The 23,208-nt window shown below is 41.8% G+C and overlaps 1 protein-coding gene across 1 annotated transcript; it reads left to right on the forward strand.

Moving 5' to 3' along the window:
- Window positions 1-717: 717 nt before the first annotated feature.
- hexa (hexosaminidase A (alpha polypeptide)) lies at window positions 718-12,500 on the forward strand. The gene is made up of 14 exons (XM_088641701.1): window positions 718-1,223; window positions 2,223-2,351; window positions 2,604-2,669; window positions 2,888-2,934; window positions 3,288-3,398; window positions 3,690-3,791; window positions 5,031-5,163; window positions 5,678-5,858; window positions 6,813-6,899; window positions 7,190-7,262; window positions 8,619-8,799; window positions 9,611-9,701; window positions 10,305-10,412; window positions 11,394-12,500. Exons 1-14 carry the CDS (start codon window positions 740-742, stop codon window positions 11,455-11,457), a joined length of 1,857 nt encoding a protein of 618 aa, XP_088497827.1. The 5' UTR covers window positions 718-739; the 3' UTR covers window positions 11,458-12,500.
- Window positions 12,501-23,208: the final 10,708 nt, after the last annotated feature.

The following is a 23,208-nucleotide window of genomic DNA, read 5'->3' on the forward strand; positions in this document are numbered from 1 at the left end:
AAAGCGTTCGCAACAAAAGAGGAGCAAAACAATTTTTGAACGTCCAATAAATAGTTTTCACAAAAGCCAATGTACGTTATTACAATAGCCCGTGCTTTGTTGTACACTGTTTTTGGCATGAAGTGTCATTTGCTCAACATTCAGCATCCGTTTTTCATGGAACATTTTGGAACTTATAAAAAAAAATACACCTGCATTGTCACAACACGCATACACGAGACAGTACAAAACATCTCCATGATCTTGGACAAAAAAAAATCATGATTTCCTGATCTGATTGGAGTATTTTGGTCGATGTAATTAACACTACACTGCATACAAGGGTCGGGATTGATGATATACTTAAGTGCGATTTTATTTTGCACTTCACGCTTATCCTTTTAAAAAAAATGGGGCCTCCAGACAAAAGTAGCCCCTCGGTGTAACGCTGACATGATGGGCCATCACTCCGCAGAAGAAAAAAAAGCTAGTGTACATCACCCGGTGGGTTTAATCCTCAAATGCGGAGTTTATTATTCGCATTCACCATCATGCCAAAATACCCTGACGTTCTGCAGCCTCTTCGCTCTCCACCGTCATAGCTCGAAATAATCTGGAAAGGGACATGTCAATATTTTGTTTTGTGTGTTTGTGTGTGTGTGTGGGGGGGGGGTTGTATTCTGTGATTTCTGTGCAGAAACCGAGTCCACGCGTCTGCGTCACGTGCTTGCTCTTCCTGCACGCTCTGTGGATCTGTCACATGACTAGGAAACCTGTTTGCATGTTGCCGACTGCAGCGGCTTGTTTTTCGTACCCCGAAAAGCTTCGGGCAAATGCGTTAGGTAAACATTATTTTATCCAAAGCCGCCTGATCACCCGGTCCACCATGACTCGGTTTCAGGGGTCTACCGGCAGCGTCTTCATTGGCCCTTTCCGAGAAACCCCCCAGTCGCTTTGGGAGGTCCCGCTGGTCTCCTCGCACGGGAAGATTTCCTCCTCCGGCGTCTCCTTCTGGTTGTCGTGCGTCTTCCTCCTGCTGCTGCGATGTGTGCCGGGGGCTCAGGGAGTGTGGCCGATGCCCCAGCGAGAGGTCCAGTCCGAGGTGCGATACCCGCTCAGCCCTCACGATTTCACATTTCAGTACGGCAAGGAGTCGGCGGTGCAGCAGGGATGTGCGGTTCTGGACGTGGCTTTCAAGAGATACTTCAGCCTCACGTTTACGGGTTACGCAAATGTACGAACAGGTAATGCTGAAGAAGAAGCACATGACACTGTGGACATTCATTAATGCCTTCGTGAGTCTAGCGAACAAGGAAGTAAGTTGTTACTTTGCAGGGACGTTTGCGAAAAATATTCGAAATTGTATATTATGTGAGCAAAGAAAGATCTATTGTGGGCAGTGTAACTATATAATGAAAACGCTTCTTTGAGAAATATTTGATGTTCACGCGGTTCGCTATTCGTTTGAGAACACCGGCCTCTTACTCGGAATTTGATCAGGTCACATGCTTAACTTACAGTTGTCTCAGCGTTAGGGAACTGTGTTATCATTTAAAAGGTACGTTTCCTCTTTGTGTCCATATACGTGACATTGCATAGTTCTTTCTTTATGTGAAGAGCAGTTGTTAAAATACTTTTCTTTTTGTTTTTAGCAACAGTTTATAGAACTATAAGAAATATAATAACTCATATAGTTAATATAATAATAAGTATTATAATAATTGAAGAAAAAAATAGTTATAAAAATCTGAAAACTGGAGAATTTCCCTTAAAATTGGCATTAACTGCTTTCATTTTCTGTCTTTTTATGTATACAGTAGATAATGTAACCTACTGCTGTGTGTGCAATGCAGAACAGCTAAGCTAATCCTTCCAGCTAAATGCCCTTCTGTTAGCTGTTAGCAATGTTATCAACTGTTGTAATAAAAATGCCCAAATACCGGTGTATTATAGAAAAATCAGTCAAATAAATATGTAAGTGTTAAAATGAAGATGATTCTGTTGAATTGCTTTTTTAAGTGATGTACCTCTGGGAAGCTCAGGCTAATGGAAAAACACAAGCACTTTAAATTAGAAGAAAGATTTTATCTTGTATGTATTGGTCAAACGTTCATGACAATGTAGTTTCATCATCAGTTGCATTATGTGGTTATCAGATAGAAGGCAAGGCTGGCAGTGTTGGAGGCCTGTGTGTGCTGGAGAGCACACTTAACACAAACCTTTTTGCTCCGTCTTGATCCCAGGAACAGAGAAACACAAAGTCTCTCCCTATGGTGGGCACCGGTTTGGAACAGCGCCTCCCACTGGCTTAGTGGTGACTGTGAAGGAACCTGGATGTGATGGCTACCCTGACTTGGATTCGAAAGAGAACTGTGAGTTTGCAGACGAGTCCACATCCACTTGGAAAGGCCTCTTCCTACTGTCTGTCTGCAGGTTCAGCTCAGTTTAGACGGCTGTACTGCCATTTGCATCAGTAAAACTGAAGCAGTTGTCAAGAGAGGTCTCATCTCACCCCACGTGCCCCTGCTAACCTGTAATAAATCCAGTACTGATGAATAAGTACAAAGCACAGTTTTCCAAAAATACACCTTAGTATTATGCATGCTTGTTCTTCTGTGTTACAGACAACCTGACTGTGGCGGATGGCCCAGGTGTGCTGATTGCAGACTCAGTGTGGGGAGCACTCAGAGGTACTCGTCTGTTTGACATCCAAACCTGCTTGATAACCAACTTTGAACGAGGCTGTCGTGTGGACCGTTTTAATGTCAGTGACCTTTTCTGACTGAAAAATCCATGTTTGAGTTATAGCATTGCCTTCTTAAAAACTGTGCAGTTGAAATCTGAAATACCTCCAAAATCCCAATTTTAAATGTTTAATATCCATATTTCCTGTTATTTCTTTCATAAGGTTTGGAAACATTCAGTCAGCTTGTTTACCAGGATGATGATAACACTGTAAGTACTGCCTTAAGCATGGCCCAGGCGTTGATGCTGTTATATCCTTTTAAATGTGTAGAACACATTAGAACTGTGATAAGAGGCACAGAGGCACTGGTGGAGTAGCAACACAAGCCATCAGCTAATATAGATCACTCAAGAGACATCGTGGAAGAAGTAGCTTCCTCCAAATAAGTAATGGTTTATATGATTTCGGTTAGCATTTTGGGGTTCGTCGGAATTATCCTTCTAATTAATTGCAGTGCTTAAGACAGTAAAATGCTTAATTCTTAATAGATGCAGTCTGCCTTGCGGGTTAATCTGTATACTAGAAATTGTAAGTTCTAATTGCAGACCCTTGTCTCTCTCAGTATTATGTGAACAAGACAGAGGTTCAGGACTACCCTAGATTCCAGTACCGGGGACTCTTACTGGACACGTCTAGGCACTACCTACCTCTCAGCGCCATCCTGAAGACACTGGTAAGGCCAGAGCACTCTCAAGGGAGGGGCTGCTGAAGGGCATGTATGTACAGTATAGGAGCTGGAATGAACCTGTGCATGAGTTTGGAAATAAGAGAGATACTTTTTAATATAATCCAAACCATGTCTGCTCAGTGGATGTCTACACAGATCATCTATAGCACTGAAGTATAAAGAAGAATGTTGTAAAATATGTACATAACTGGTATAAGACGATAGGTGGATCATATTTGCAGCTGTCAGCTGTTAAAGAGTTGCAGTGTTCCTCTCCCCTGTTTCTTCCATCCACAGGACGCTATGGCCTATAGCAAGTTCAATGTTTTCCACTGGCACATTGTGGATGACCCCTCCTTTCCATATCAGAGCCCCACATTTCCTGAGCTGAGCAACAAGGTAAATCCAGCAGGCCATTCTGCCACGCCCGACTGCAGGACCCTGCCTGTCTGAAGGCACTCAGTGGAAGTGGAAATGCACAAACCATGTAGCTGGGCCATCCTGGTCCACAGTGTCTCTGTGAGCTATGCAGTGTCTTCTCTTTTCCTGCCTTGCTCAGCCTTGAGTTACTGAACTAAATCCTCATGGGTTTTGCTAATTAACATTTTTTCTGGACACTCCACTCAAAACTCCCCTCCACCACCACCAGTGTGCAGCCCCACCTGGATGATGTGACGGCAGCCATAGTGCGCCAGAACACTCACCACACATCAGCTCTCAGTGGGGAGCAGAGCAGAGTGATGGAGCCAGTTCAGAGAGGGGGGTTATTAGGAGGCCATGATTGGTAAAGGCCCATGGGAAATTTGGCCAGGACGCTAGGATAACACCCCTACAATTAAAAAAAAACACCCTTGGATTTTTTATAACCAAAGAGAGTCAGGACCTCGGTTTTACATCTCATCCAAAGGAGAGTGCCTTTTTACAGTACAGTGTCCCCATCACCATACTGGGGCATTAGGACCCACACAGACTGCAGCGTGAGCGCCCCCTGCTGGCCCCACTAAAACTTCTTCCAGCATCAGTCTTAGTTTTTCCCAGGAGGTCTCCCATCCAGGTACTGACCAGGCTCACACCTGCTAAGCTTCAGTGGGCTGCCAGATGTGAGTTACAGGGTGATATGGCTGCTGGTACTAATTTGGGTAATTGTGCAACATATTACATTCAGCACACAGATATTGATAATTACATGTACATACGTGTGACTTCCTTGTTATTACACATAGGTTCTGTGTAATCATTGTCATTAATTTTACCAGTATTTTCAGCTACACAATTATTGTGGTTAATTCAAGACAAATTGCATATTTACAAATTTATATTGCATACAGTGAAATAATCAGACATGAAGTACATTGCAGGTGCAAATAATATAATTGGATTTTTGAGGAAGTAAATTTGTATTTAATAATTACTATGTAAATATTTTGTAATTCTGGAATTTTGTTGCAAAGCATTGCCCAGAAGTGTTGAATAAACTTTTGCAAGCACTTGCAGATAAGGAAATGAGTAGTTGTGGCTGCTAATATCTATTAGAGTGCTTCAAAACACCGAATCCTCGAGCATTGAGGACTGAACCCCTGATCATTAAACCTCTCAAGGGTTCTGATGGTTCTCTTTTTTTCGCTCATTGTCGTTCAGGGCGCCTACCACCCCCAGACTCACATCTACACTGTGACGGATGTGAAGAGGGTGATTGAGCACGCCCGTCTGCGGGGGATCCGGGTGGTCCCCGAATTCGACACCCCGGGACACACCCAGTCCTGGGGCAAAGGTACTGTAATGGGCAGACTGGCTGCGTGTGCTGCTGCCTGTGAGGGTAGGAAGGACTCGGCATGAGGCAGTGATTCAGCAAGGTGGAAGACAGAAACAGGGCAGGATTTTCATATCCTCCTTTTCTCATTCCGGATCAGAAAATGTCAGAGAATTCCCAGAGTTCAAATGGATTTTGTGCAACCTGAGACCATCTGATGAAGCTGACCCTGATGTTCAGATCCATTATGTCTGTGGTTAAGTAAGGCATGGAACCCACAGCTAAGCCTCAGAATGTGGTTGTAGTGTAGACTCTTACCATCCTCACAGCTTGTTTTGTTTTTCTTTATGGAGAAAGCAGGCAACAGTACTTTTTTATATCTTTTTTTCCTCCTATATGATTAGTTCTGATACATTCTCAGGAGTAGTCACAAGTTTCTATAATATCGACCACTGTTTTCTGACTCTTGCGTGTAAAAGAATGGATTGATTTTGGACCTGCTAATATATTTTTTCCTCTGCTTGTCCACTCCCAGGACAGCTGGGCTTGCTCACCCCTTGCTATAAGGGGTCGGTTCCCTCAGGGAGTTTTGGCCCAGTGAACCCAGCGCTTAACTCCAGCTACCAGTTCATGAGCACCCTCTTTAAGGAAGTCAGCGTTGTCTTTCCAGACTCTTACATCCACCTGGGAGGGGACGAAGTGGACTTCACTTGCTGGTATGTTACAGTTTGTTTCATGGCAAACAAGACAGCAGTCACGTAGGGGTACCGATCTGCATTAGTCTGTGAAGACAAAGCTCAAGGAAAGTTATGCACCGTTAACACTGGAGAAGAGGCAAGTATTCTGGTATCACTTGCTATGTGGTGTCATAGGGGGTTCTATGTTCCATTATTCATGCCTGCAAGGGCTGTAGCAACCCAGAATCCATCCCAGAGGATGACAGGGTGTCACACGCACACACGCGCGCACACACGCACACGCACACGCACACGCACACAGGCATCATTTAAACATTCTATATAACCTAAACAGCACATCGTTAGAATTTGGGAGAAAATTCCAAACACCTAGGAAACGTTTAAGCTCCACACAAAGGGTGTGTCAATAGAGATTCAAACCCAGGAGCCAAGAGCTGTGAGACAGCACAGCTGTGGCTAACTTCCACACTGCCTTACTGCTTGTTTCCCTGTTATTTCAGGTGCAATAACCAAACACCATTCCAAGTTTCCTAAACAAAAGAGATTAAATAGAACAAAAGGTTTTATGAATGTGACACAACATCTGCTGGTGAAAGAAGATCTTGCAAGGGTTTATCAGTACTGGAGCTAGTAATTAGAGAAACTGGTTCTTGTCAGGTTAACCCATTTCTTAATATACATATCATATGTGGCAATGTTCATCAAGTGAAGCTTTCTAATAGAAATTATTACAACTAATAATAAATAATACAACAACCTTCTGCATCTAAATGCCCTCTATCAAACGTTAGGAAACGTTATGTTAGAAATATTTATATATGGGAGTTTAAGAATTATGTACTCAGACGTCTAACATCTACTAAGTACGAAAAATTTAATTTTAAGAAAAATTCTATGTAGCTTTTATATTTTTGTTGCACCTAACACATTTTTAAGAGAAATGCTGTTTGTGTATACCCTGTCATTTTGCAGGCAATCTAATCCAGACATTCAGATTTTTATGGCAAAGATGGGATTTGGAACTGACTACAGAAAACTGGAATCATATTACATCGAAAAGTAAGTAAAGAGAAAATCCTAGGACATCCGTTGCAAGGCTTGTGACACTCTGAGGTGATTCACCAGGTCATAGCTCTGTGAAGTGTTTCACCTTAGAATTCATATATTCACTACCACTGACCAATGATGTCTGACAGTAGAAAAATTTAGAAAGGAAACCAGTTCTTATTTAATTGTATTCCGATGGTCATCTCGTGTCTCACCTGCACATCACTAGCCTTGAAGCCAGCGATGGGGCAGAGTTGAGAGTCTAGGACTCGTTCTGTGCTCAGAATTGCTGTGTGTTCCAGGCTGGTGAACATCACTTCAGGACTGAAGAAGAACTCGATTGTTTGGCAGGAGGTGTTTGACAACAATGTGAAAGTAAGAAGCTGGTTTAAGTTTGCTTTTCAAAGTCATACAGGGTTTCCTCAGTCCTCCAGAGTCACAAGCACATGGTCTGTCCCCTGCTGGTCCACACGGGGTCGTTATTGTTTATCTTTGCAACAAAGTGTGACTCTTTTTTTCAGTATGTTACTTTCAGTTCTTCTGTGCATGCAAAATCGTTCACACCGTTTACAACCGTGGAGCACTAAGTTCTTCTCACAGGTGAACTCGTCCTTCAGAAAAGGAGGCGTTGTGCATGTAAAGGTACTGTCTGTTTCAGCTGAGCCCTCTGTCTGTGGTGGAGGTGTGGAAGGGTGGCTGCTATCACTGCGAGCAGCGTAGGGTCACTAGAGCTGGGCTCCGTGCCATCCTGGCATCCCCCTGGTACCTGGACTCTGCTGGTCCCAGCCAGGACTGGGCCTGGTATTACACCGTCCGGCCTCTGGCATTCAAGGGTCAGGCCCCGGCATGCAGTGACGTCATTGCAGTGGATTGAGTGAAAGATCTTTACGGGACATTTTTCAGAGACACTAGCTCCACTATTCCCTTCCTTGCTGACACGTGCGTTCAATGAATAAATACAATTACAACACTGGAAGTATTACATTAGGAAAAACAGACCTTTTAAAATTAGGTTATTGTCATGCTTCTGAAACATCTTGACAGTTTTACATGTTTACTGTCAGTAGCCAATTCTCGTGCTTATGAAAGGATTTCAGAATTGGAGGTCTTAGAAAAATCATCCTGTTAAGTGCAACACTTGTTTATTTGTCCCTGTGGACAGATTTGATGCCCGAATGTTTGAACTGCTGTTTTAGATGTTGCTTTCTGGCCTGCAAATCCGGTGTGGAAAGAGCTTGTTGTGTTGTGTGCACCTTCACAATTGTTGACAGAGGCCCCTCTTTGCTTTACAACGGAGTCGCCTTTTCCTCACCACCAGGTGGCAACACAACCTTCACAGTGACAAAAGGCTCCTGCTACTGCTGTATTTAAAACACACATCCAGCACCTCCTCCTTGAGATACTTGGAATCAGGGCTCAAGAAATTTTCCTTTGCAAGGCCCCCTAGCCATTACTCTCCAGCCTTTCTGCTAAGCTAACTCCCAGGTGGTAATTCGGCTTAAAAGTCGACCTCTTTCTCTGGTATTATTGCAGCAAATTCATTTAAAAAAGTTACTTGGTGAAGAGTTAGATATGATTAAGTGTGTGTACAGTTAAGGATGCTGCAAATGCAGGATGTGATAAAATATTCCCTAGAGATGTGTCTTTACACTTGTAGATGAATGTTTGTGACTGTTTAGGCATTAATCTTGAAGAAAAGACCATTCCCCTACTCTGTCTCCTCCCAACCAGGTGCCCAAGGACACGGTCGTGCACGTGTGGAAGGGTAATACAGCACAGTACCTCCATGAGATGAGCTCCATCACAGCCAAGGGCCTCAAAGTCTTGCTCTCTACTCCTTGGTACCTCAATGTCATTCACTATGGCCAGGACTGGCAAGCCGCGTATGAAGTCCAGCCTCTGAACTTCGCCGGTGTGTGCAGCTCTGTTCCTCGTTCTGCCCCACCTTCTCTCAAAGGGGCTCCATCCTCCAGTGTGAGCACTGGCCGCACTGTGAATGTCGGCCCTACAGTATGTGGGGATTCTCAGTGGCTTGAATGGGGTTTTCTTGCTGGAGGACCAATGACTTGCCTTCCCAGATACAGTTACTCTGTGTGTTGCTGGAGTTTATTAAGATAGGTTGCAGCATCCTTCTCTTGAAAAAGAAAATGACTGAGGATTGTTAATCTTGAAGTTTTTTTATGGTAACCGTTCCCGATTGTGATATGTGTAAGAGAATATAGAAATAAAAATATTTTTAGTTGATTTTAATTTAAAGACAGTTTTAAATGGTAAATATGTATATCCTATTCAACATAATTCTAGTACAATTACTTATAATTATAGTATTGTTTAACTTAGCATTGCAACATTAGCACCTGCTTTCAGGTTTAAGCCCATTGTTCTCAGGGCTTAATGTTCATTGTGTCGTAATCATGCTCTTTTGCCAGTTGTCAGCATGACGTTCGTTTGTGTGATCACTCATCCCTTTTACTGTTGTCTGTTACAAAGTATGCACACAGGTGGACTGAACAGTGCTTTGCTATGTACTTTTCTGCTGACTGCCTATCATATGAAACAGCTGAGTGAGCCTTTTGTCATTTTTTGGTGGAAGTGCCCTCTAGTGGCGTCCCGTGGTTGTGCCTTGTGCTGTGCAGTGTCATAGTAATGGGTTGTTACTGAAGAGGTGATGGGATGAATGCAGAGCAAGCAGCCTCACCCGCAGTGCTTGTCTGTGCTCACAGGAACCCCTGAACAGAAGAAACTGGTGATGGGAGGAGAAGCCTGCATGTGGGGGGAGTATGTTGATGCCACCAACCTCAGTCCTCGACTTTGGTAAGACGGACTTTTACCACCCGAAGAAGGCTCCACAGCCGAAACATGGTGTCCCTTTTCTTCTCTTTTCTGCATGGAATAAACTTTTCAAGGCCAATGGGGAATTTGGCCAGGGCACCAGGGTAACACCCCCTACTCTTTTCAAGAAATGTCCTGGGATTTTTATTGACCACAGAGAGTCAGGTGCCTCTTTTACGATATATTTTCCCCATCACTATAATGGGGCATTAGGACCCTCGCAGACTTCAGGTTGAGCGCCCCCTACTGATCCCACCAACAGCTCTTCCAGCAGCAACCTTAGTTTTTCCCAGGAGTCTCCCATCCAGGTACTGACCAAGCTCACACCTGCTGAGCTTCAGGGGGCTGCCAGTTCTGAGTTGCAGGGGTGGCCAACTGCACTGGAGAATTACAACTACTAACTACAGCCCAAAGTATTTGTTACTCTTAAAATCTTTTTATGACTTTATGGTCCACATGAGCCTACAGTCATCCTATCAGTCTATCATTATTCTGTCAGCACTTGAAGTTATCAGTTATGGGGTGCCGACCTCAAGGTTGTGTTGTGGCTTACACACGGTATCCCTGCCCCTTCTCTTTGTGCAGGCCCAGAGCTTCAGCAGTGGCAGAGAGGCTGTGGAGCAATGAAACCCAGACCTCCAGCGCACGTGCTGCCTACCCCAGACTGGCAGAGTTCCGCTGCAGGCTGCTCAGGTACAGTGAAGCACCACATGATCTGTGGAAGCTGTGGCTGCAGGATGCTACACGGGCTTCTGTCACGTTAAACAAGCACCCAAACGCTAGTGTGTCAGATCATGGGAGCATATTATGAAACATGATTTAGTCACAACGCTAATTGTGCAAATAAATTAAGAAGTCTGATGAATTATTTATTTGCAGCTGTGCAGTGCTTTTCACCTTAAAGTATCCCAAGTGTTTCACAGATTGGAGGTGACGTGTCATTCTGTGCAACAGCTCCATTAAACAGTTGATAAGCTGGCGAAGTGAGACGTTGCTTCGTTGATTGAAAAGAGGAAATTTAGGACGACTGGATTGTGAAGACCAAGGTAGAATTTAGCCAGGACATTGGGATTAACACCCCTACTCTTTCAAAGAAGGTGCATGAACCTTAAATTAGGATGTCTACTTTTGACAATCAAAGAGTTGACATAAATGAACAATACAAATAAGACAAATCATCCAGCTGACTGTGAATTTCAATTTGGTATTCCATGATTTTAGTGAAGATGGGTTTGTGACACTATTGGCCTTAAAGCATTTTGCGATGAGGACACATTTCAGGTGCTGAAGTGTGATGGAACAGCACATTGTAGGAATACTGCCTTCTGCGTGTAGAATTCAGGTAGGCAGGGTTGTTGTTTGACTTGGGCTATAACCAGGTTAGCTGTTCCGGTGACATGATTTCCTCACGCAACTGGACACTAGAATACGCATCTGTAACAGGTCTATTTGCCCTAACATGTTTTGTCTGTATCATGACATTGATGGTAACACAAGGGGTTGGATGGGGCTTTCCTCAGATTAAAAAAGGCCTTCAGGAATGATTGTGATTTGGAGCACAGCAGCAGAAGATACATTTTTGAGTGTCCCTGTTCTTCTCTTTGAAGGGGCCTGTGTGTAAAAGATAAAAACTCAGCGAGTTGAGCTGTAACTTCTTGCTGCTTTCCCTGTCAGGCGCGGTGTTCAGGCACAGCCTCTCTACGTGGGATACTGCAAGCACGAGTACGACGGACTGTGACTGTGACCCTACAGGACCCAGTACCTTCCCCCTGAGAGCTCTGCGGAACACAAATAATTACTGTGCAGTGGATTCCTAAAGCAGTATAATTATCTGAATAGAATTAGATTTTTATGATGAAAGAAATGCCTTTTTTTAGCAGTGTCTTAATTTTCCATTTGTGTTGTGTTCCATTTTTCCATTCCTCAATAATAATATGGCTGGTATATTTTCAATATCACTTTACAGTGTATTTTCAAGGTAGTGCAAATGTGTGCAGTTTAGATCTGCTATGAAAATTCCGTAGCACAAGTTCTTTTAATTATGTGTTACTCTGAGTCACTGAGATTAAATATTACAATTTTAGTTAGAAACTAGAAAGTTTAAGATTAACATTACAATAGGAAAAATAAAAGAAGCACAGGATATTCATATAAGGTCAGCGCTGAGAAAGCATTAGCAACAAAGTCTACAGATCCAGTACTATATTGACCACAACAGATTAATTTTGTCCCAGTAAATGAAACACTTTACTCAAGCTGTCTGTGCTACTTATATTTTACATCATTTACAATAGTTGTGGTGTGAATTTGCAGTCTGAATAGTTCTGTATTCTGCAGAAGTACTTTAATCTATAGCATTTGCTGCATGTACAATGCAGCATATATACATATACTGTAGAAAGAACTTCCAAACATTATATGCAGCAGTTGGCTCAGGGATTTGTAATTGTAATGTAATGGCTGGAATGGTTTTATTTCTTTGTTGAGAAAAATACTATTTTTTTTCACTTTATTACAGAAGTCATCATTTTAACAGCACTAACCCAAACACTATGACTCAAACATTGAAGGGGTTTAAAGACAAACTACAACAGATGTCTGAGCTGTGATCTTTATTGATTGAGCTATTAGTGCTAAATATCTGGCTGACGTTTGGACTGCACTAATGCGGGCTGTTGCCAGGCTAGCAAAACCAATTGCAACTTCTGAAGGATTACACTCTAATTACACATGTTCTGCAAAGCTTATTAAGAATTCCAATAAAACCCAATGTTGTTATTGTTTGTTGTTCTTTTCTTTCATCATTTCTTCCTCACAGACAGTGGTATTTTTTGTTGTTGCTCAGAGTTGGCGCTGATACATCCACTCTGGCTGGGTGCCGTTATCAAGTTCCTGTGAGCTGGTAAAAAGCACTGTATTTTATGAAGCAGAAATGCATTTTAATCTTATCATAAGTGCTGTTCATTAAAAAAAGCATGAGAAATACTAACAAAGAAACAAATTAACTTCTGCTTCATAGCTATTTAGTCTCTGTTTCATTGAACAAGATGTGACTGGTGGGGTTAGATGGGGACGTGCTGCACAGTTGTGCAAAAATAAGCCCTGGGTGTTGCTGTGGGCCTATCATCAGGTAGTGGCATCAGTGAGAGACCGGGGCTGTTAGAGGAGAGCTTTCACAATCCCAGTTTCCGTGTGTGTACAGGGCCTACCAGTGAACTGAGTCAAGCAACATTTGGCAATTCCACATTGAAATGGTATAAAAAATAATAGTGATGCTAACCCTTCAAATAAAAATCTTTTTCTACTGAAAAGGTGTACCAGGGTCATGGGGTGTAAAGGCAGACCACACCTCTCATTGCTCCTGCTAGCCTGTTTGATAATGCCTAGTGTGTTGTCATGGAATTACCCTCTGATTCAAACACACACCACTGATACTCAATTTGCATGCTTTGAAAAATACTCTTTCCATTTCACTGAGAAACAATGAAGAGCAACACAAAGAAAGATTGTTGAGACTGTAAGAACATTTGCATGCAAACTTCCTCTTTCTGGGATCCCCCTGAACACTCCAGTAACACCCCACGTTATATTTTAGTCACCTTGAGTGCTACACCTCTGTATGTGAGATTTGGAACTAAATTATTTCCTCTTATAGATTCACCGGCTGAATATCTCTTGGAAACAATACAGCTAATTCACTAGTAAGTGTGTAATCTGTCCTCTTGCAGATGAAAGAGATGCATGTAAATACATACTTAAACTTAAGGCGTTTCAGCAATTAATTCTGATCAGTGCACTTCAGCATTTTAAAAGTTTGAGAAAAATGATCATCACTAGCTTCTTTGTTGTTGAATTGCAATGGCCATTGATGATTTCCTTATATACTGTTCGTCACTGACCTTTCGACCGCAGCCCAAAAGTGGAAACCTCATTCTTGGGCAGCTCTGAGGTTAACAGTGGCCCCGAACTGTGAATCCCTACAGTATTTTGAAAGTGTGGTGCAACATTCCTACTAGACCAGTACATGAAAAAAACATTCCTTTAAGAAGGCATTTAAAAAGAGTTTTTGAACAGCAGAGAACAAGGAGCCTGTTAGCAGGAGAGTGGTACATCTTTAATGTGATATCTGCTCCATTTACAATCCCATCACACAGACAAGAGCCATGCCGATCCAATTAAACCTGATTGGGGCCTCACCTGTACTAATGCTATGAGAACGAGTGGCAAGTGCTTGTGACAGACATGCAAGGAGTTCTTGGCTCAATCCCACAACAGCAATGGTAAAGCAATGCTTAGCAAAATGCCACACTGCTTGTACAGTATGTGTTTCATTCTATTGTCAGTGGTCAGTGTAAAGAGAATCCATTTAGTTTTATCTGTTTTCTGAACATGTGAATTTTAACATTATCCTTGAGCATTAAAGTGTATCAGATGCTGTTTCATATCTAATAGAAATATATTTGTAAGCTTAAATATGTAGTTTGATTAGAGCCTCTAGATCATAATGTTACATAGTGCACATTCTTCTGCAGGAAAAGATCATGCTCTTCTGCCATTTATTGCCATAACAAGCTCCAGTGTTAGGAATGATATAAGAACCACAAATCTCCTTGCTTAAGATCTGGCTTCCATTAAGAGAAAACATATTTAAGACAAAAATGGCTAACACCTCCCAAAGGAAAGCCACGCTCAAGAAAGATGACCTGGCGGACAGAGGTATCCAGTTCCAGCCCAATTCTGTGCAAGCTATCATTAAACTGGCTGCAACAAAGCAAGTATTAGATATGAGGGCTCCTTGTCCTGCTCCAGAGTTACTGTATCACTATAGCAGGGGGGAGAGAGAGATGGGGGGGATCGACTGTCGTGCTGAGTTACAGCACCCTCAGAGAAGGATGGCTGTGCACAATGGTGCTGTTAACACTCCTGACTAAGGCTCTTGGGCTCCCTGCAAGTTTAATGTGATTCTGAGAGCGACCTGCAATATGAGGTCAGAAATGACAGTGGCACAGGATCGCTGTGTGTCTTCACTCCTGTAACTAGAACCTGCACCAGTGGCATTGAGTGTTCGGTTGCTTTGTTAGAGTGCCATCAATAATGAGGCATCTCTCTCCATGGGGAGGCTGTGGCAAGACAAAATACACCTTATGAAAAGTCTATACGAGGGCAGGTAACCATCTGATCTCAGGTAGTAGAGTTGATTTCTCAATGACTAATCTGTTCATTTTTACTAAGCATCTGCCTCATTGGGATTAACACCCCTACTCTTACAAAAAGGGGCATGAACCTTAAGTAGTTAGGATGTCTACCTGTACTTCTGAAATCAAAGAGTTGACATAAATGAACAATAAGAATAAGACAAATCATCCAGCTGACTGTGAATTTCAATTTGGTATTCCATGATTTTAGTGAAGATGGGTTTGTGACACTATTGACCTAAAAAGCATTTTGCGATGAGGACACATTTCAGGTGCTGAAGTGTGATGGAACAGCACATTGTAGGAATACTGCCTTCTGCGTGTAGAATTCAGGTAGGCAGGGTTGTTGTTTGACTTGGGCTATAACCAGGTTAGCTGTTCCGGTGACATGATTTCCTCACGCAACTGGACACTAGAATACGCATCTGTAACAGGTCTATTTGCCCTAACATGTTTTGTCTGCATCATGACATTGATGGTAACACAAGGGGTTGGATGGGGCTTTAATTTAGATTAAAAAAGGAATGATTGTGATTTGGAGCACAGCAGCAGAAGATACATTTTTGAGTTTCCCTGTTCTTCTCTTTGAAGGGGCCTGTGTGTAAAAGATTCAAACTCAGGTAGTTGAGCTCTAAATTGAATGATTGTATTTGGAGCACAGCAGCAGTTACGTGGTTCTACAGTATGTTTTCAGTTCATTGTGAGTATAGAATAGATACTAGATAGACTATAGAAACTAGCCTCACTCTACTTGCACTGTAACTCACATGTGGGTAATGGCTGAAGATTGATCAATATCATCTTATTTAACCATATCAATACATATTACATCATGGGTGTTCAGTACAGAGAGAGGCAGCTCACCTTTGATGACGGTGGACTAAACATACAGGAGAGATGATCATCCTCATTCACAGACAGCCACAACTCAGAAGGCTTTAAGACAAATTAAGCAAGAGCTGGATGTTTTACAGTCCTATTACCCAACAATAAAATTAATAAATTAATTTTTGGAAAACAAGGAACTGAAAACCACACACCTCTTTAAGTTACTCATAAGTCATTCTGTGTCACAACTGGTTATCAGAATGGATACCCAGTTTATCCATTTATATCCACACACAGAAAATCCACTCATGTTTTAGGTCCTGGGGCTATGCCTCTGTGATAGTGACTCAGATCTGCACTCTTCAATGTATGTGACTGAGTGACGGGTGACTCCAGTGGTCCCATTTTGTTTGTTTTTTATTTAAATTGATGTGCTTAAGAAAATGGTCTGACAGAACAGAGAGAGGCTCCACTGAAACAGATGCATTGATCCAGCTTAGGCCTTCACCCAGTTTTTCTGCATGCTTTCAGTGCTGAATGCTCCTATCTATTTTGTGAAATATCAAGACCACACAATATGCACTGAACTGCAATCTACAATTATAATTACAGTAGTAAAAATTCAATCCCTGAAGTGCTAAGTAATAACTATTTACATATCTGCACATATGCCTAAAACAAAACAAGTTAGCAAGAAAAAATGGATCTAGGTTGATTCTCTACTCCTCCCTGGCTGCAGATTGGGAAACTGATCTGTTGGTTTTTGTTTTGCACTAATCAGACAGAGACATCATCAATCATGAGAAGAGAATTACAGTAAAGTACAATGGGAGATAAGATAATTGCTGGGTCCAGAGAGCTCAGTTCAGCCCAGCTCAGGTTGCAGTCTTGATTAGACCTCTGCCTGGTCCCTATCTGTCTGCACAATCTGGAGCAGAACTGTATACACCAGAGACTGCAAGTGCACATCATTCTAGAAGAACCAAATGCCATCCATCCAACCTTCCATTTTCTAAGTGTTTCATCCAACTCAAGTGAATTCCCTATCCCAGCAAGCCAAGGGCACAGGGCAGGATACACCCCGGACAGGACACCAGTCCATCAAGGGCACACACAACATTAACACTCACACCAGACTCCCTGTATGTTTTTGGACTGTGGAAACCCATGCAAACACAGGGAGAACATACAAACTCCACGCAGATAGCACCCCAGGGATTGAACCCAGGGCTCCAGCGCTGTAAGGCTGTGTGTGTGCACCATGCCGTCTGAACCACATGCCGTCTTCAAAAATAAATTAAAAAGCTTTCACAATCGAGGAAAACATCTGTAAGAGTCTCTTGATCTCAAGTATACATAATATTCCAGGGCACCAACAAAGTCAATTCAATCCAAACCAGAGAAGACAAGCCGCAAATGCAGGGAAAAGCATTTAAAACTGAGAACACGAGGCACTTCGTTTTACACGGCGGATTATGGGAGTCTGGAATGAGTTCATCAGGCATCTTGTTGAAGCTGAAACCCCGGTTTCTTCCAAGAAATGGCAGGATTATCATTTACGAACAAATATGCATACAAGTGAATGAACTCCGCTTATTTGTAACCTTGCTTATGTTATTAACCCGCATAATACTAGTGTCCTGGTTTAAAATAGGCAACTACATATGAGAGCTCCCATACTAAAAGGAAGGGCAGTGTTTTGTGAAAACTGCCTGGATTTTCACCCAAGAATAACTTGGGTAGGCGAAGTTGTCGCTACTCTCACATCGTACCTGACATTAAGGTAAGGTTATAAAGAGAACAAGCGTTCAACGATTCTGAATCACCATCTCCCCTAAATTACGTGGAGAATTCACAGCCCCCTGCGTTGGCCGATTTACCTGTCCAGCCCAGGTCAGCAGAGTGCCTGGGTCAGGTGTGGCTGTCGGAAGGGCTTACTGTACTCACAGTACAAGCACGCTCACTTCAGCTAACACCTGAGCTCCTTTATCCCCCACGTTCCCAGGGAGTGTGAATGAAAGCCTGAGATCTGGGCTCAGGTAGTGGCCTCACGGTGAGAGCTGGACAGACGCACTCCGGAGGCCAGCACGTGAGGCTGCGTCTGCCCAGGGCTCCACTCCTGGCCAGCGATGACATCACACCATTCATCCCAAAGCAATGTGCAGGTGACACGTGTTTCTCACAACCACTCCAACTTCTCTCTCCCTGGGCGTTTTGAAAGAATTAGCTCTGGCTCTTTCACAACACTGGAAAGCAAAACTACAGGTAGCTAATTCCTAAATCAATTACTGATTCTACTTATTGATCCATTCTTGCATCTGTTTTTCCCCAGAGGCCTATAAACTTACCTTAATGTAAGGTAATGTAACCTAGAGGAAATCCAGAAATCCATGCAAACATACAACATACAGAACATACAATCTCCATGCAGATGGAATCCAAAGAATGGAACCTGTGGCACTGTACTTCGATAATTACACCACCCTAATTAGTGCATTCTCCCATTGTCCATACTCTCTATTTTCTGTTAACAATTCCCTATCTCAAAACACACTCTTCCGCAAATGCCTACCACCTGTAATATAAGAATTAATCCTTTATGAGGAACCTTATCAAAAGCCTCATGAAAATCTGAATATGTCATATCATAAGACCTGTGCATTACTGTTGCTTGTTCAAAGAACAAGCATTGAATATAAAGAGGAAGACAACACATATACTGCACACAAACCTGACCATCCTCTGGATAGACTGCTGTTCCATGTCCCATCACTTCTGGTGCACCTGTAGCCTGAGAACGCCGACTGGCCACAACTGATGAAACAATCGGCACAACATTCACCGTGACATCGCCACACCCTTTCTCCTTCGTTGGGCCTGTCAAGGATAAAACGCTGTTCATCAGTAAATAAAACACCCCACCACTCTCTTTGCATGCACAGAGGAAGGCTCCTCCTCTTCTCAGCTGTCATGGTTGGCCCTGAAATGCCCCCTACCATGCAGATCATTTAGATGCAGACAGTGAGCTACAGTCATTCTGACGGATGTGACAGTCCTGGGCCATTGTGGTGACACTCTCAGTTTTAGGAGGTAGATTGTCCATTCCTGGTGCAGCGTTCTCTTTTTGGAAAACACTCGAGACTTGCTGATGTCCTTTCAAACATCCACAGCACCTGGCATCTGTCTGCAAGATTCTTTTCTCAACCTCTTGTTCATCATCTACTTATGACCTTTCTTTCTCCAGGCAGCAGCTCTCAGAGACATCCCTGCTGGTAGAAACCAGGTGATTTTCAATACTCAAGTGGGGCATGGCCATATCTTCGGCTGTTCTTTCAATAATTAAACCATGTACATTTGAAAAGCTGTTTATTCTGTTTTTTTAAACAGAATTAATATTAATTTTGGTAATTTTAGTAATTTACATACCAAATATACTAGTTTGTAAAATCAGGTGGCTCTATACCCCAAGAAATAATACTATTCCAGCAATGCACCAACATACCTGTGATTACTAGTTAATATTAAATAATATTGGGAATGTAACTGATATACAATTTTTATTCTTGCATTTGTACTGTGTGTCAGTATATCATTTTCTTTTGAACCCTTATCCTTGCAAGTAGCAGATGAATGATGAGTATTCTTCATTTCCTTGATTTAGGAATAACAAGTTGTTTGACACTTGGTGCAGCATAGCAACACTGAACTACATATAATTACGGGCTCCTTCCTGTATAAAAAAGGGTTTGGGAACTTTTGAAATAAAATTGACTATGTAAATGCAACAAATTATTATTGTTAAAAATGGAATAAAGCAATAATATGATTCTCATTGGTTGCTACCATCTACTTACAAGAAAGCAAAGTTAAAGGTGATGAAAAAGTATGAACTGTTGTAAGGACATCACCATGTCTTCTCTGCTCTCTAGGAAGAGAATATCACACCAGGCTTGGCATAATCTGAATCTTTTTTTACAAACAGAATTAGTACACTTCACCTAGTAACTGTCCTGGGCCATGTGTTTCACTCAAGTGCCAGTGGATTATCTAATTTGTGTATACTGGCAAAACTCCAGTCTGACACAGACTTACATGACTTGTAGAGCATCTGTCACAATCACTATCAAATATGTCTTCCCTCCTGAGGTCTCTGTAGTTTCACCTACTCAGAATCACAGCAAGTTCACCTCATCAAGGTATCAAAAGACCTTTGTACATAATGTTTGTCATGTAAAAGTTACATCATTATTTTCAGGCAAGCAGCTGCAAACCTGTTGAAAAGTACTGTAAAATGAACTACTTGGCAGTACTTCCAATTCAACATTATACTGAATAACAGAAAAAGCAGAAACATTTGGCATTAATCAATGTCTGCTAGATTGCATTTAGCAAGCAGGACCTATGTATAGCATGACTATGTTGATCAGGAAGTCTTTAAACTCCAAATGGTTTTGATATCTCCACAATGAAAGCTAAAAATTAAATCCCAGAGGATCCGAACAAAAAAAAACTGATAAATACTAAATTCAATAAGTATAGTTTTGTGAGTTAACCCCAACTGGAACTGCCACCCTGCCAAATGTCAGTCACTGCAGAATACAGAAGGAATGGAAAGTCAGACTTTCACCTATGAGTACTACCTACCTATGAGGTACATCTATGATGCACTATAAGAATAGTAATTCTTGAGGCAAATGCATAAATATACAAATTGTTATCTCTAAAAGGTCAGTTGTAGTACAAACCCAGTGTTGCAAAACATTTATTAAGAAATACATCAGAATCATTTTCATTATTTGTTTCTTGCCATGGATGATTATCATTTTGGAGAACTGATCCTGGGTTACAAAAGACTAATCTTTTTTCTGTCACCTCATGTGACCTTTGGTATCTAGTCTTTTCTTCCCTCTGTTCAGACCAACCATCCTCAACACAACTGCACAGCAGCATCTCTCAGACGATATACACACTCATTTTTTCATTTGCTATAAATTCTGTCTTGCTTTTGGAAGCAGGTCTGAGAGCTTTAAAGCTGAGGGCCTGCAGTACACTATAAATGACTGAAAGATTGGGCTCGAAGGATGTCCATTTGGTTAGCAATGGAATCGTCTGCATGTCACATAAAAGGTTTTGGATCAAGAGGAAGCACAAGAGAAGACTTAACAGGAAAAGTGCAAAGAGGCCGTTTAACCCATCTCGCTGCAAATCACCTCCTTTAAAAACCAGAGATCAAAGGCATTACAGTCAGTCTAAATCATTCAGCTGCAGCAAAACATATGGTGGGTGGGTTTTAGTTCACTATCACTGTGCACGTACAGTGAACAGCAGCATGCACTGTAACACACTGTCACAGGTTTTCTAGTAAAGTAATGAGGTTTTAATGGGGCATGTTTGGTTTAATTTCTTAATTTAGGGGTCAGAATCAAGGTGCTACCTTTAAGACATATTAACAGCTGAAGAATGAGGAGCTATGCAGATCTTGAACTACGAGACTCCAAAGTAGAGCCCCTAGAATATAAGATTCATGACATTTTCAGAGAGAATCCTGAAACCCCATCACAGCAGTTCTGAAAAAGAATTCCTTATTTTGCTCAATAAATAAATACATTTCTATAAAGGGGGTTTTGTTTCAGGACCAAGTCATGAAGGCCAAGACTGCACATTGCAGCATTCAAATTTAAACACTACATCTCTCTATTGCCTTAAGATCTCTTGACTAGTGATACAAACTAAGAAATATTTTTTATTGAAACAAAAAATGTGTTTGTATTGTTACAATAATGTTTATAAACATTATTTTAATGAATAATGATTTTCTTTCAGCTCATACCTAGCTTTCTGGCATTACATTAAGTACACAGTGTTTTATTTTTAGACAAACTACCTCAGAAAAAATCCCAAAAAGGGTCAGATGTGGCCTATATATTAACGATCACCCAAGAATTGCAGAAAGATTGCCTGAAGAATATATGACATTTTCTTTACTATTTCCAAATCCTAAAGCCTTGTGTTCATCACATCCCCAACTCCCAACACATCCCATAACTGCACCCTGCTCCACCTTCTAGAGTTGGATTATCTTTAAGTTAATTCTACCTAATTTTTAATTTACTTCATTAAATGAGCTTAAACGCTTCCGATATTTACTCAGGCAATTGATTTTTTCATTGCGATAATTATGGCCCCCGGTACCAGATGGTGCTGTATAATCCCGACAGTCCGCACACCGAGACCCCTCACCCCCATCTCTCTCCGTCTTATCTGACTGAAGAGCCGTATGGCAGATCAACTTTAAACCCTCCAGCCCCTGAATATCAGCCAAGTCAGCAGTCAGCCAGCTAGAGAAGGCTGCCCCACAACAGAGGCTCCGAGGGGCTTGTCTCTGGGGGGGGGCTGGACTGCAGGAGGATGCAAAAGCAAATCACACACAGTACAACGGACAGGCCTTTTCTGGCCTTCAGCATTTCAAAGCCATCCAGTCACTAAAAGAGAGATGGTCTTACGGGCCCAATTAATGAATTATGTGGTAATTAAGAATCAATTCTTATGGACGTTGTTTCATGAGTTTAGGAGTTCAGCTGAGTGTAAGGGATAGTGTCAACAGTTAAAAATAATATCACTTTCATCAGCCTATAAAACACTACTGGTGAGAGTTTATTGTAGAGCACTTATTGTAGAGCTAGCTCTAATGCCTTCCAGACAGCTCCCAGGTCCTCTCAGGCTGCTTTCCAAATGAGTACCGGGGTTTAACCCTTCGGGGGTAACAGGCCAGCCAGGGTGTGATGCTGACCCCATCACCTCCACCTCCAAATGCCCCTCATTCACCCATGGGCCTTTATGGTCTTAAAAGGGGACCTAACCTACCTACTGTACCTACGATATTTTTAGATGAAGGTATTTGTTAGCAACAAGTCCAAAGACAAATTTAGAGCACACAGATTCTGAAGTGAGCCTTTGGTTGTCATATTCTTGTTCTTAACAAAATCATTGTTGACTCATGTTCCTGACACTCAGATTTACTGAAAGCCTTCTTAGTAATCAGGATAACTCAGAGATAAATCTACAAAAGAACTTAGGTATAGGAGTATTCTAAGTAATGCAGATCCATCCATAGAAACAGTGAACGTTGAATTAATTTACAAAAGTGTACCGTCACCAATAGTTTTCACACGGATTAAACATTTACTATAATCTGAAAATAATTAGAAAAGGAAAACATCCATGGTTTAACACAAAATTAAGAATATATTTCACCTCGACAAACCACTAAATTCTCATATCTGTAGAAGCTGACAACGAAGACAGTTCCTCTACAGAGGTTTCTTAATATGAATGTTTCAGTATAACAACAATCTATTTGCAAGAAATTTGAACAGACTGCTGGCCTAATGGAAGCCTAACATCAAAGCCTGGTCTGAAATTCATGTTCGTGTGCTATTAGACAAGTGGCTGTTACTATGGTCAAT

The sequence above is a fragment of the Lepisosteus platostomus genome, chromosome 7 (genome assembly GCF_059453375.1).
Source record: "Lepisosteus platostomus isolate fLepPlt1 chromosome 7, fLepPlt1.hap1, whole genome shotgun sequence".
NCBI classification, from domain to species: domain Eukaryota; kingdom Metazoa; phylum Chordata; class Actinopteri; order Semionotiformes; family Lepisosteidae; genus Lepisosteus; species Lepisosteus platostomus.

What these genes read in the sequence shown, in the direction of transcription:
- hexa (XM_088641701.1), top strand. Translation starts at nt 740, where the DNA reads ATGACTAGGAAACCTGTTTGCATGTTGCCGACTGCAGCGGCTTGTTTT. An exon ending in TTACGCAAATGTACGAACAG is followed by an intron (nt 1,224 to 2,222) that starts GTAATGCTGAAG and finishes TCTTGATCCCAG; the next exon opens with GAACAGAGAAACACAAAGTC. An exon ending in CTTGGATTCGAAAGAGAACT is followed by an intron (nt 2,352 to 2,603) that starts GTGAGTTTGCAG and finishes TCTGTGTTACAG; the next exon opens with ACAACCTGACTGTGGCGGAT.